At 56.6% G+C, this 13,798-nt stretch overlaps 1 protein-coding gene across 1 annotated transcript in view; it reads right to left on the bottom strand.

Annotated features, from left to right (window-relative positions):
* Window positions 1-2,117: 2,117 nt before the first annotated feature.
* RFX1 (regulatory factor X1) overlaps window positions 2,118-13,798 on the bottom strand; it is a 47,169-nt gene continuing 35,488 nt past the window's right edge. Inside the window, exons 10-21 of the mRNA XM_065419259.1 lie at window positions 11,924-12,105; window positions 11,244-11,363; window positions 10,835-10,950; window positions 10,015-10,133; window positions 7,698-7,807; window positions 6,624-6,775; window positions 6,015-6,112; window positions 5,556-5,705; window positions 4,378-4,586; window positions 4,133-4,286; window positions 2,708-2,753; window positions 2,118-2,313 (exon numbers count right to left, since the gene is read on the bottom strand). Coding sequence (XP_065275331.1) covers window positions 2,147-2,313; window positions 2,708-2,753; window positions 4,133-4,286; window positions 4,378-4,586; window positions 5,556-5,705; window positions 6,015-6,112; window positions 6,624-6,775; window positions 7,698-7,807; window positions 10,015-10,133; window positions 10,835-10,950; window positions 11,244-11,363; window positions 11,924-12,105 — 1,623 coding nt within the window. The 3' untranslated portion in view covers window positions 2,118-2,146. The remainder of the gene's footprint in view (window positions 2,314-2,707; window positions 2,754-4,132; window positions 4,287-4,377; window positions 4,587-5,555; window positions 5,706-6,014; window positions 6,113-6,623; window positions 6,776-7,697; window positions 7,808-10,014; window positions 10,134-10,834; window positions 10,951-11,243; window positions 11,364-11,923; window positions 12,106-13,798) is intronic.

Genomic DNA, 13,798 nt, shown 5'->3' with positions numbered 1-13,798 from the left:
CTGCCTGGCACATGCAGGCCAGGAGGGCGAGCTGAAAGCAGCTAGACTGGCAGGGATCCCTGTGGGGAGGGCCGGGGGGGAAGGTCTCTGTGTCTCGTGGCCACTGGAGCGCGAAGCAGAGACCCAGCCCTTTGTGGGATGGTCTAGCAGAGCCAGGGCCGTGGGCAGAGTGCAGAGGGCACGAGCACTAGGGCTGCACTGCAGACAAAGCTGCTGTCCCGGAACGAACGCACGTAGCCAGAGGCTGTGGGAGCGAAGAACTGCCCGTGAAACAGCTCTGCTCTCTGGAGACGCCCATTCCTGCCGGCTGGGAAGACACAGAGAGCGGGAGCTCCAGACAGAGACGGGATCTCAGACAGCTGTTAGCACGAGCAGCCAGAGCTCACTGGGTCGACCAGGGAGGGTTTAAGCAGAGCCGCTGGGAGAACGGCTTCTGTGTGAGGATGGGAATGTCGAGGGCTGAGATCCCAACCCCAAGAGGGGAGAAAATACACAAGAGAGAGAGAAGAGATCCAAGACCAGGAATGAAATAGGCCGGGGGGGAGGGAGGTTCCCCGCCACCCTTCCTGGAACCGGCAGGACCAAGCGGCAGCATGATGTGCAGGAGGGGGAGAACCAAGCCGTGAGGGATTGTGCGGGGGGGGGAGGGGGGGGACGTAACTCCCCAGGGGGCTGCGACAGACTCAGTGATCCCAGATATGATCGCTGCCAGGGCGGCTTTGCCACGGCTCCTGCTCTCACCCACTAAGAGACGCCGCTGGTCTTCTGGCCGTGGCTTTGCCAGTTCCACTGGTTCTGTGACGTAATCCCCCACTGCGGCCGAGAGGAGAAATATCCGCTCAGCCCCCATCCATCTCCCCTGCCCCAGCCTGTTCTCTGTCTAAGGAGCCTCCTGGCCGGGGCTTCTCCGGCAGCCTGGGGATGCTCCGGCAGCTGAAGCGTATGGCACAACAAATGCATATTCCCTAAGGCACGTGGGTTCTGCTGCACGTCCCCTGTATGGCGAGCGACCCCTGAGGCTGCACAGAGCAGGACCCGCCCCCCAGGCTGGAGCTGACCCGGAACTCCTGATTTCAGCCCCGTGCAGGCCGGCTGGCCGGCGGGTGGGAGGGGGCAGCGCTGAGCAGTGCAGGGAGCGAAGGGGCTGGGCCCTGGAGCCTTCCCCGGGGCGGCCGAGCGCTCTGATGACACAGAGCGGGCCACTGTGCCTTTGCCATTTATAAATGACCTCCGACGTCAGCCAGGGGCTAGCATAGCCAGCCCCCACAGGCCCCGCTGGGGGCTCCCCTGCACGAGTCCCTTAGCCACTAAAAACGAGGGGACACGTCCCTTTGATTGTGCAGCTCTCATCCCTGCTGGCCCCAGGAAAAGCCTCTAAAGGATGCTACACCTGCTCTCGCTGAGCCACTGCCCGCCCATTGGCACGGGCTTGCCGTACCTTCCCTGGCGGGGGGAAGCTGGGAGCGGGCCGTCTGGGAGCCAGACTGGCTGTGCAAGGAGTTTGCCGGCGGGAGGACTCTGTGCTTGGCTTGGTGCCTTCTCATGGGGGTGGTTCAAAAGGGACTGGCCCCCGTGTAGACAGGGGAGCTGGTCCAATCGCTGCCTGGGTGAGAGTCCAAGTGAATCGTCCCGCTGGACCGCGGCTCTGACAGCTAGGAGGGGCTGGCAGGTGAGGGGAGCCTGCGGCCAGCAGGGGGTGGAGACAGGTACTTGCCTCCTGTTAAGAAGTCCCATGATGCTCTCTGCCAGATCTGGGAAAGGGCAGACGCTGCATCTCGGGAAAGTAAAAAGCAGCGAAGCTGGAGGGTAGCAGCCCTGTGCCCGGCTGGGGAGGGAGCTGCCCCCCACATGGCAGGAGCCACCCGGCCCGTGGGGTCGGAGCGGGGGCGAGGGGCGTAGTGGTGTTAAATGGCCTCCCCCGTAACGGGGCACTCTCACTGCACAAGCCTTCCGCTGCCCACCAAGCACCCGCGCTGGGCAGGGGGGCAGCCGGGGCAGGGGTCGGAAATGAAAGCGCTTTGCATACCACTCGGAGACAAGGAATAGCTCATCTTTATCGCTAGGCAGCAGCCGGGAGGAACTGGACACAGGACTCGGCTCTGGCTGGGCGGTTCTGACTCCAGGCCCACGCAGGCGTCTCTGGCCTCTAGCTGGAAGGCAGGGCTTGCACAAAGATCCCCCTGGAGTCCGTCCGTGAGAGCTTGGAGGGGGGCTCCAGGGGCTCGGCTGTCAGGCTGCTGGAGTCATTGGAGTTGAGGGAAATCTCCTGCTGCATCTCGTCGTCGCTCTCCTCCTCTTCCTCCTCCTCCTCATCTGAGTCAAAGAGATCAGGAACGAGAGAGGGAGGGTGCTGAGAATCCAGGGGCTGCACTGTCTGTGCCCGAAACCCTGGATTTCTCTGGCCCCGCCCCTCATGGCCACACCCCCTCTCCAGGACAGTCCCTTCTAACTATTCCATTGTCCCATAGGTGCGGCCTGCGGCAGATTAGCGTGATGGGGGAGCTGGGGCCCGCGTCTCCTCTGAAGCCCCTTTGCGGCCCGACTGGAGGGGACTTGATATGGGGGGGCAGGGGGGTGAATTTTTTTGTTCAGGGCCCTGGTGGCGTCTGCTGCTGGACCGAGGAGCTGGACCCCCCCGGGAACTGCGGCTCTTGGCAGCTTAAAGGCAATGGCCCCATTCGGAGAGACGCGGCAGGTGGGCAGTTACCTTTGTCTGCGTCCAGAGAATTCAAGGAGCTCGTCAGGTTAGCAAACTGGAAAGACAAACGAGGATGAGTGCTCAGAGCCCCCAGCCCCGCAGGCACTCCCCCCCCCCCCCCCCCCCGCTCGTCTTCCCACCACGGAGGCAGGACGATAGCAGGTGGGTTGGGGAGACCAGCATCCGCTCCCCCTCTCCCTCTCCCCCATCGCAATGGGCACCTCCACCTTCCCCTCTGACAAGGGGGTGGCAGGACTTCAGAGAAACACATTTCCTGTATGGGATCGTCTAGTCCAGGGCATCAGCCCCACCCGCTGCACTGGATCAGAGCAACGGCCCATCTTGGCTGGTAACCCCGCCTCCCCGCGGCACTGGATCGGCCCATCTCGGCTGGTAACCCCGCCTCCCCGCGGCACTGGATCGGCCCATCTCGGCTGGTAACCCCGCCTCCCCGCGGCACTGGATCGGCCCATCTCGGCTGGTAACCCCGCCTCCCCGCGGCACTGGATCGGCCCATCTCGGCTGGTAACCCCGCCTCCCCGCGACACTGGGTCGGCCCATCTCGGCTGGTAACCCCGCCTCCCCGCGGCACTGGGTCGGCCCATCTCGGCTGGTAACCCCGCCGCCCCGCTGCACTGGGTCGGCCCATCTCAGCTGGTAACCCCGCCGCCCCGCTGCACTGGATCAGAGCAACGGCCCATCTCAGCTGGTAACCCCGCCTCCCCGCGGCACTGGATCGGAGCAACAGCCCATCTCGGCTGGTGTCCCCCTCTCAGCTGCACTTGATTTGGCCCACTAGTCCTTAGTACGGAAAGGCAGGGTGATACAGGTGCCTCAGAGGAAGGCCCCTGCCACCCCACAGTGCAGCTGACCTAATGCTCTACAGGGGAGGGGCGGAAATTCCTTCCTGAGCCCAGTCGCCTTAGCCCTCCCTGCACCTGCACTGCCAGCCGCGTTCCCAGCCAGGATGAAATTCTCCAGCCCTTTCTCATGTCGAGTGTGACCTGCTCCGGCCCCATAAATCCTGGAGCAGGAACCCAGCACTGAGCCATGGCAGTTTCCCCTTTTTAAGCTGGTGCTGCCTGGTGCCCCTGGGTTTTGGGGAGATGGGATGAATTGATCTGATGGCCAGAAAGGACCATTCTGACCTCTGGTACCACACTCCTGCCCCAGGATCCTGCTGAACTACAGCGATGTTTCCGAAAGACGGCCCGTGTCGACTGAAAGAGGGCAAGTGCTGGACAATCCACCGGGTGCAGGGCAGCTGGTCCAATGGTTAATTCCCCTCCCGGTTAAAAATTTGCCCTTTCTTTCCAGTCTGAATTTGTCCAGCTTTGGCTCCCAGCCATGGGGTCTGGTTCTGCCTTGTCTGCTGGATTACAGAGCCCTCTGCTCTGAGATCTCCCTGTGAAGCGTTGACGGAGCAGCACCCACCTCTCCCATGACAGCGATGGGGGTCTCTCCCTTGGCCTGGGCCACTCGGTGCTCTATCAGATAGTACATGTACTCGTCGTAGAGGAGCCGGATGAGATGAAAGGAGCCGAAGCTGGCGGCGCTCCTCAGGGTCAGATCCCGGATTACCATGGAGCTGTGGAAAGAGAGCCCGGCTCTGGGGTTACCCCTCCCTCTGGGTCAGTCATCCAGTCCCAGACTGGGAGCGGGGGAGGGCAGGAACGTACCTGTAGAAGGACCACTTGAGGAGGAAAAGCTTGGCGGCCTTGGGGAAGCTGGAGCTGCCCTGGTGGGGCTTGAGGACCTGGGTGACCACCCCGTCCAGCCACACCGCCCACTGCTCCAGGGAGTTCTGCTGCTGCAGGGTCAGCTTGAAATCCTGCTCCAGGCGCTGCACCACGCGGTCCTCACAGCGGCACACCCACGAGGCCTGCTCCTGTGGGCGGGGCAACGACAGAGACACCGGCACCTTCAGAGAGGGGAGCAATGCGGCCGAGGGCCAGGGCCAGGGCCGGGCACTGGAGGAGTCGCATCCCGTGAGCTCAGCCCCGTCCACACTGTGACCCCCCGAGGGGCCAGCTCCATTTGCCTGGAACGCGGGGAGTTTGGAGTCCCCAGGAATGTCCCACTTGCCAATGGGCAGAACCCTCGGGAGCTGGGGGAGTCCCTGGCCTCAGCTTAGCAGACCCACTGGGAGGGTGGCGCACAGGGAGGGACGGAAGGAGCCCCTGGGGCGTGCGATGAGCCAGCCTCTGTCGGGGGTGCCCCGGGCACCTCAGGCCCCCCCACGCCAATGGGAATGGCTGGCGCATGGCACCTCTAACCAGCAGACTGGAGGTGTCTCAAATTAAACATCCAGCAGCAGAGGCAGCTTTAGAGAATTTGGGTCTACATCATTAGGATTCACAACCTGCTGCTTAGGCAGCGAAGTGTCTTTATCCGCATTTTCCAGAGGGCGCAGAGAGGTGACAGGCCCCGGGCCCTGGAATGGAGCTGGGCCTAGAATTCAGAGGACCTAAACCCCAGTCCCCTGCTCTAACCACTAGACTGTGCTGCTCCCGTTACCACAGAATTGGGATAAGAGGCTGGTGCCAAAGGGTTCTGGGTCGGCTGTTGTGTTACTGTTCAGTCCCCCAGGGCACTCAGCAGGACGCCAGACTTCATGGGCACAGAGAGTCTGGGTCAGTCTCCTGGGAATCACCTACCAGCTGTACCCACTGCAGAGGATGAGAGAAGCCGATGGCCCAGCTCACTTCACTCAGCTCCCTCTGAGCTACGCTGGCAGGTGGGTCGGCAGCTTTGACCCAGCCCAGGGGGTTCCTGCCTGCACAGCGCTGGGGCAGACAGGCAAGCACCAAAAAATGGCTCATCGTGCAATTGGCCAGGGGAGGAGGGATTCTGTTACCTGGACGTTTGCAAAGTCCACCCGATTGAGGTCGCTCAGCATCTGGTTGATCTGGGCCGTATTCTGTAATACGGCCCGGGCAGCCTGGGCGAGGTGGTTCAGGGAGGTGTATCGCCGCAGAGTCTGGGCAAAGGCACTTGCTGCTGCCACCTGCGGAACAGACAGGGGTCAAACCCCCAGAGAGCGGGCAGGTTCCACGCACACGGCCTAGCTACAGGACAGGCACCGTGCCCTACGGTTGGACACTGAGAGCTGGATCTGACGCCGACCAAGAGCCGGAAATCACTGCCCAGCACTGCCCAAGGGGCGCAGAGCCACGGACCACGTGACAATGCAGTCCAAGGATCAGAGAGACAAGAGCCTGGCACTGCCAGAGATCAGAGCCTGGCGCTGCTCAGGGGTCACACTGCCGAGGACTGGGTCCCAGGCCACTCCCCCTACACCCCTTGCGCATCTCACCTTCACTCGGACCATCTCTTCAGGGATATTCATCATTGCGTTGGTTAACCAGCTTTCCAAACTCTTGGCGAAATTTCGGATCGCTTGCGTCAAGGCACCTGGGATAGAGAGGGGCAGTGAGACCCTCGCACAGCCACGGATTGTCCAGCTGCTCAGGACTAGGAGGAGGAGCCCATTCCCTGGCGTGGCACTGGACTGATGGCTTCGAAATCTAACCCTAGGCGACAGCAGCTAGGCCTGGAGCACACAACCTGACCAGGTGAGGCAGTGTGGCTTAGAGGATAGAGCATAGGCCTAGGCCAGGCCTTGGGAGACCTGGGTTCAATTCCTGGCTCTGCTACTGGCCTACGGGTGACCTTGGGCAAGTTGCCACCTTGCTCTGTGCCTCAGTTTCCCCATCTGTTCAATGGCGCTAACGATACTGACGTCCTTTGTACAGTGCTTTGAGATCTACAGGTGGGAAGCTGTCCTACGTAGGAGGGGGCAGGATCAGCTGTGTTGTGGAGGTACCATCACAACTCTAGTGTGGTGACCGTGGGACCAGTGTCCAAGCCTCCAGCCCTGTGGAGTCAGCGCAAGGAGCCAGCTCTACCACAGCCCTGCACTTACTGGGAATGGGCCGGAGAACGTCGGGGATGAGGATCTCCACCAGCCCCTGGTACAGCATGTTGTCACAGTCCTTTGTCCATTTCAGGACAGGTTCGTATTTGGACAGTATCACCAGGCAGGTCTTTGGGAGACGCTTCTCTGCTTCATCGTGACTAGACAGACACGTTTGCCCCAGTTAGTGCATATAAGAGCCACATATCAGTTCACCCCAGAAACACTACAGCCGAGGCCCCGTGTGCTTCATACCATGCTAGAACTAGGTTCTACAGTCAGGCCTGCTAGGTTGCACAGCAGTCTAGAAACTCTATGGAGCAGCTCTGTTGGCCTAGTGGTTAGAACACTAGACTGGGATTCAGGTGTCCTGGGTTCTATTCCTGGCTTTGCCATTGGCCTGCTAAATGCCCCCTGTCCCTCAGTTTCCCCATCTGTAATGGGGGTGAATGATACCATCTTCCCTTGAAAAGAGCTTTGAGATCTACCAATGAAAGGCGCTACGCACGAGCTAGGAATTATTTCGGACAACGCTCGGCTGCACTCGGGGAAGCAGGAGCATTTAGCAGTTGGGAGAGTGCTTGGGGAGGCAGTCTTGGGTTATGGAGAGGGTCTGACTGGCTTCTCCGTCTCCTTCCCCACCCCAGCATCTCTTGACTGCAATGAACTACCCCTGCCCTGCCACTGAATTCCACAGCGCTGGCTCACCCGCATTAGCAGGCTGTTTTTGCTGAAATGCTCAGCAGGGAAGGAGTTAATGCGATGATGATAAACAGTCATCAGCTATCTCCAGGGGTGCTGAATGGGGTGGTTCACACCTCCCAGGTACTAGCTGCAGACTCAGGCAGTCTCCCCCCCCCCCCCCCCCCCCCCCCACACACACACACACACACACACACACACACACACACACACACCATTAAAGGGCTAGAAACCAACTTTTTCCTGAACTGAATCTTTAATTCTGCAAAGACCGAGGGCCACCCACTGCAGAGGGGCTGGGGCAGTGCCCCAGCAAGGGCCAGCTCGCTCCAGCCCCCGCTGCCATGGCAGGGAAGAGAGGCACGGTTCGCGGGTACTCACACTGCTATGGGGGTGGCTTCACTGGGCTGATTCAAGTTGTACCTCCAGAAGGTCTTCCATAAGGTCTCCACCAGAGTGAACTGCAGGTTTATCATCACGTCCACGATGGCCTGAAGAGAAGGAGCGGAGGGTCAGCACTGATGTAGGCCATGGGTCAGTAGCTATGAGGTGAGTGGCCCCTTGTCCCCAGTCTTCTGCCCTGGTCCTCCTAAGATGTTCCCTTCAGAGCACGCCCCAGGAGGAGCAGCTGCATGGGGGGGCCTGAGATGAAGAAGACCAGTGGGAACCTCACACTGAACTGGCCAATGGGGCATTCAATGATCCATCTGTATTAACGCAGCCCTGGCGCTTTAAAATCCCTCTGTGCTGCTGAACAGGAACAGCTAGATTTGTACAGGAGCTCAGTGGAAGTCACCACGCAGGGCTGGAGGAATTTTAAAGGGGCAGAACGGTACCACCATCTCCCTGAAGGAGGATGTCATGGGGTGGCCTGTGACAGATCAGCTCACCTTCCCAGGTGGGAGAATGATTTTGGTCATGTGACCGGAAGATCATGTGACTAACTCAGGCCAGACCTAGGGATGTACGGTCTGAGGGAGATCTTAGAACTCCAGCTAGGCAGAAGATTCAATGGATTCCGAAACCTAAAGGGACCACTGTGATCATCAGGTCTGACCACCGGCGTAACTCAGGCCAGAGAACTTCCCTGAAGAAAATTCCCAGAGCAGATCTGTTAGATAAACATCCCCGCTTGGTTTAAAACTTGTCAACAACAGAGAATTCACCACAGCCCTGGGTAAGTCGTTCCAACGGTTAAGTGTGCATCTTATTCCCACTCTGAATTTATCTAGCGTCAACCTCCAGCCATTGGATCGTGTTAGACCTTGGGCTGCTAGATTGACGAGCCCTCTATAATCCAACCTCTGTTCCCCAGGGAGGTACTCACAGACTGTGATCAGGTCACCCCTTCCCCGTCTCTTTGTTAAGCTAAACAGACTAAGCTTCTTGAGAAGCTGGGGAAGCTGCAGCTTGTCTGAGGAAACAGCTGCAGGTGAGTGTGACAGGGAACAAGACTGGTTCCTGCAGGGAACAAAGGGACTGTTTGACCAGAACACAGCTCTGGGAAGGAGAGGGGGTGGGGGACAACGACTCCTGATTCAAGGAAAGAAACTCTGATCTGGGGTTGGGCCTGGAAGACCAATGTCTGTATGGCCTAAATAAACTGCATCCTGCTCCAGAAGGGGAATGTTTTAAAAGGACATGGACTGGGTGAGCTATTCAGGGGTCCAGGAGGGGAAACTGAGGCAAGGTGGTGCAGAAGCACCGATGAAAGGAAAAAAAAAAAAAAAAGGTCTAAATTTTTAGTGGAAAATTTAGATTTCCCCCCCCCCACACACACGAAAATTAAAATATTTTGACCAAAAACCTAGAAGTTTTGATATGGAAATGCTGCTGACGGGCCTTGTGGGAGTTGTAGTTCAGTACCTTCATGTTCCTGTTGTCCTCTATAGGCTGGGCTCTTGTGTCGGGCTACATCTCCCATGATGTATTACAGACTCACCTTTTGGAGGAGGTGGTGCACCATGGGAAATATTGGCGAGTCCAGCCCATAGAGGAGAACAGTTGCCTTATGTCCCTTATGAGCCAGGCTCCCCAACTAGACTACATGTCCCATGATGCACCATGGCCAGGGAAATGCAATATGCACCATCTCCTCTCTGGAAAGGAGACAAAGGTGCATCATGGGAAATAAATGATAAATATAAAAATAAAATAAATTAATGGAGATATCCTATCTCCTAGAACTGGAAGGGACCTTGAAAGGTCATTGAGTCCAGCCCCCTGCCTTCACTAGCAGGACCAAGTACTGATTTTGCCCCAGATCCCTAGGTGGCCCCCTCAAGGATTGAACTCACACCCCTGGGTTTAGCAGGCCAATGCTCAAACCACTGAGCTATCCCTCCCCCCGTAGTACAAAATGGTAGCACAGCCCACAGAGGAGAATGAGAACATGAGGTAACTGAGCTACAACTCCCATGAGGCACTGCAGTGGCATAGCCAAATTAAAAAAAGATTGTTCTTTTTGGGTGCTTAGTTTTCTACACAAAGTAGACACTTCCCCTTCAATTTTCCATTGAAAAACAAATTTGATGGGAAAATTTCATCCAGTCCTACATACAGGCCACCCAGTGGGAACAAGGTCTGTCCCTACCTGCCTGTGCTGGATTTAAACCAGTCGCCATGAGGCGAGAAGGTCCATGTCCTGTTGCCAGTGCTTCCCAGGGGAGATTGCCCCCTTCTGCAGGTGGCCCCATACCTCACAATGCTCTCGGTAGAGCAGCTGGAAGGCCTTCACATCCTCTGCCCCGATGCCATCAGGCAGAGGTTTCCCTTGTAGGTCTATCTCAGAGAACTCGGAGAGGGTCCGTGACGCATCTATGGGGAGGGAGATGAAATCAAGCCAACGTGAGGAGAGAACAACAACACGACTGCCTTTGAGGGCCCGAGGGCCTTACTAAGCTTAACATCCATTGGTTTCAATGGGTCTTGGCCTAGGTACGGCCACCAGGGTTTAGCTCGGTATCTCCAGCTTCTCTGGGCTGAGAGAGAAGTTTGGACTCCGTGGCCCATTCAGTCCCTGGTCTCTTTGCTGACGCTACCAACCACACGTCAATCAGTGAAAGCAGCGGTGGTGACGTCTGGGATGGAGACACAAAGGAATGGGCTGAGACCCACGAGCACATTTCATGCACTCACCGGATAGCAATGATTTGACCACTGCTGGCCGGTCCTGGATTTGATCTGGCAAGCTAGAGGCGAAAGGCCCCTCTGCTGTTCCTCATACCCTGGGATTCTGTGTTCCCCTCAGGACGTGAACAGAACTGATCTCTAAGTCATGAGGGTGTGCTGGTAAGTGGCCTGCTGGCAATGGAGTGGATCCATTGTGAGGACCCCACCAAGTCTGATACAACTGTCTCATGAGCATCAACCTCTAGGCACTGACCGTTCTCCCCTCCCTCCCCCACATAAAGAGCGGGATAGGAAACCGCGCTCTCTTGCCTTCCATCGACTCAATTAATTCCTGTCCCAGCCTCAAGGTGCCAGGTTGCTAAACGTGCTCTACTGCCAGGTCTTACCCAGGAACTGCTGATACTGCTGCACTTGAGCGCTGATGTCAGACAGCCCGGAGCCCGGCTGCTGGCCCACCGCCGCCCCGTTGGTCATCCCCTCCATCTTCTGAATGGGCTTGAGTCTGAAAGGCAGAGGAGCCAAAGGTCAGGTGCCGACAGAGTTGCAGGCCTGCGAACCAGGCCGGGAAATGTGGCACCTGGGAGGGTCGTTGTATGAGTGGTTGCGCCTTGAGGTCACATGGGCGTGGAAGGGTGTCGCGGGGGATTTCCCATCCAGGCACTTCAGACAAGAGCAGTGGCCCTCTGTGTCTGTAGTCACCAGTGACTGATGGTGGATCCAGACGGGATTGCTCCGGCTGGGTGCGCGGGAGCATACGTGGGTACCCACGCGGCTCTACACCGCGCTGCCTCCTACCTTTGCTTCTGGGAGAAGGGCTGCTGCCTCATGGCCAGGTGCTGCTGATCCTCCATCAGGCGCAGCAGTGGCGAGTTGGCTTTGATGCGGAGGCCGTAGTAGTGGTACTTGGAGTTCCCTCTGAAAGGAAATCAGGATAGATAAGAGCTCCGGGAAAACACAAACCCACCGTCAAGTGTCTAGTATCGAGGAGGAAACATGATTCTGCATTGCCAGATTCTGCTTTCCCTTACCCCAGCCCAATCCCATCAACTCCAGTGGAGTTTGCTCTGGATTCATGCCAGCATTACAGAGATCAGAATCCGGCCCTTCAGCTCTGCGTGGGATACCAGGAGAACGGGAATCAGGCGTCTGTGTTTCCAGTTCCCATGCAAAGCAGTTTTCTGCAGTTCTTAGCAGGTGTAGGAGCCCGGCTGGGGCTGGTGGCAGTGCACCCACAGATGAATGGGAAACGAAGCAGCAGCCCTATACTAGGGGCCAGCACAGACCTTCATCATGACAGGCCTAATCCTGTGTTTTTGCTGAGCACCCTCTGTTTGCCCGGATCTCAGTGGGTGAGGAGGCCACCAGCACCTTGCAGGTCTGGAGCCTGAAGTTCCCTTCTTGCTACCGGTGAATGTTACCCAGGGCATGGTGGATTGTAAAGGGTTAATACCCCCAGCCACTGGAGATGCCTTTACCGTGTGCCAAGCCTGCGGGTGCGGAGTCCCATGAACACGGATCGGATCAGCTTGCCGAAAGACGCTGCGTTTACTGGCTCCAGTTTCTGCTCCTGGCAGTGCAGCAGGTAATGGCAGTAGAGAGTGCTGCGCGGCAGGCTCACGCCCTCGGCCGTCTCGTAGTTATCCAGCAGCCACTGGACCTTCAAAGAAACCCAGCAGCGGTTAGAGGGCTTCTTCAGGGCCATGACTGTGTCCACCAGACCCCCGCTGGCACAGATCTCGCCCCTCACATCGCCCACACTGACCCCGCTGTCTCCTTCACTGCCCCAATACAGGTGTCACCGTCACCCTCGTCAGCATTACCAGCATTGGCCCAGTTTTCAACCCCTGACACTCCCTAGGCCAGTCCTTGTGGGCTTGGGCTGAACATAAATGGCCATTTTAGGTGCCTACACGTGGATTTAAAGGGGCACAAGTCAAATGTACTATTAAAGCAACCACTCCCCCTGCCTGGGGGCTGCGTTTTGCACATACTCGCTACCAGGAGACATTCCACTGTCTTATGAGCATTATGCCTGGTAGTCAGTGTTTGTAGGACTGGGTCCTAGGGTACTAACAGGCCCCACGAGAGGCAGTGTGGCCTAGTGGATAGAGTACTAGACTGGGACTCAGGAGACCGGGGTTCTACCCTTTAGCTGGACATACACATTTGCCACTGGCCTGTTGGGTGATCTTGGGCAAGTTCCTGCTGCTCTGTGCCTCAGTTTCCCCATCTGTAAAATGTGAATAATGATACTGACTTTCTTTTGTAAAGCGCCTTGAGCTCTATGGCGACAATTGCTAGGTAAGAATCGGGTGTTAATTGTGAGAAGTATTATACACTTCTCCAGCCCCTTCCACCCAAGAATTCCAAAGTACTTTGCAGGCCCTAAGTTTTACAATCCAGCCCCCTGCTCCCCCACCTCTGACACAGGTTGTTGTTGTGAGCCCCATTTCCAGACTTGTCCAAAGTCACACACAGCACGTCAGGGCAGAGTTGGGACTAGAACCTCAGAGTCTTGACTCCCAACAAGGCGTCTTAATGACAAGACCATCCTACAGCCCTGGAAGGGTTAAAACTGACCCTTTTTTGACTCCCTTTGAAAGGATTAAAACTGACATGATGAATATCAAAAGTATTTTAAAAATCTAATTAACTTTTCCCTGTTTGCACTAGTTCAGGGTTCTGAACTGATGTGGGCTTGGATAGTGAAGACAGACTAGTCAGTTTCATAGTTGTTTCTAGTCAGTTTCACTTTCTGGCTCTCCTATGCTAGCACAAGGCTGCAATATTTGAGCAGTAAATGCTGTGGTTTATTTGTTTTGTTGCTTTAAATGTTTCCATTGGATTTCTGCTGGTCTTGGGTTCGGTCAGAACTGATTTATACAAAGTATTCGTTGCCAGATTTAACACGACCGTGTCCAAATTAAGAGCCCAAATGTGGATGCCCTGTTGCGATGCGCAACTGACTGCAAATATTTGGTATAATGGAAGTACAGTAACAAAACAAGCCAAGTTCTGCTATAAGCTATACCACAGCAATTCCACTGGAGTCAGAAGTGCAGGATTTGACCCAGAACTATGTAAAGAAGACACTATGGGTTGGATTCTCTGTTAAACCAGTGTGAAGCCAGTGTAACCTCACTTTTACACCAAAGGACCTACTCTGGTTTTACACTAGTATCCAAGATCTGCCTCCAGTGGCGTTATTCCAGATTTACACTTGTGTGATTTGCATCAAAATCTGGCTCTGTTGCTTTAAACACGCAAACAGGATTTTAAAAAAATGTAAGTGCTTTGAGTCAATATATCAGATGCTCCAAATAGCTGAGGTGAGGCGCGTGTACAACCTG

Source organism: Emys orbicularis, chromosome 19 (assembly GCF_028017835.1).
Source record: "Emys orbicularis isolate rEmyOrb1 chromosome 19, rEmyOrb1.hap1, whole genome shotgun sequence".
NCBI classification, from domain to species: domain Eukaryota; kingdom Metazoa; phylum Chordata; order Testudines; family Emydidae; genus Emys; species Emys orbicularis.
Note: the sequence above shows the minus strand (reverse complement) of the source record. Positions and strands in the feature narration are given on the sequence as shown.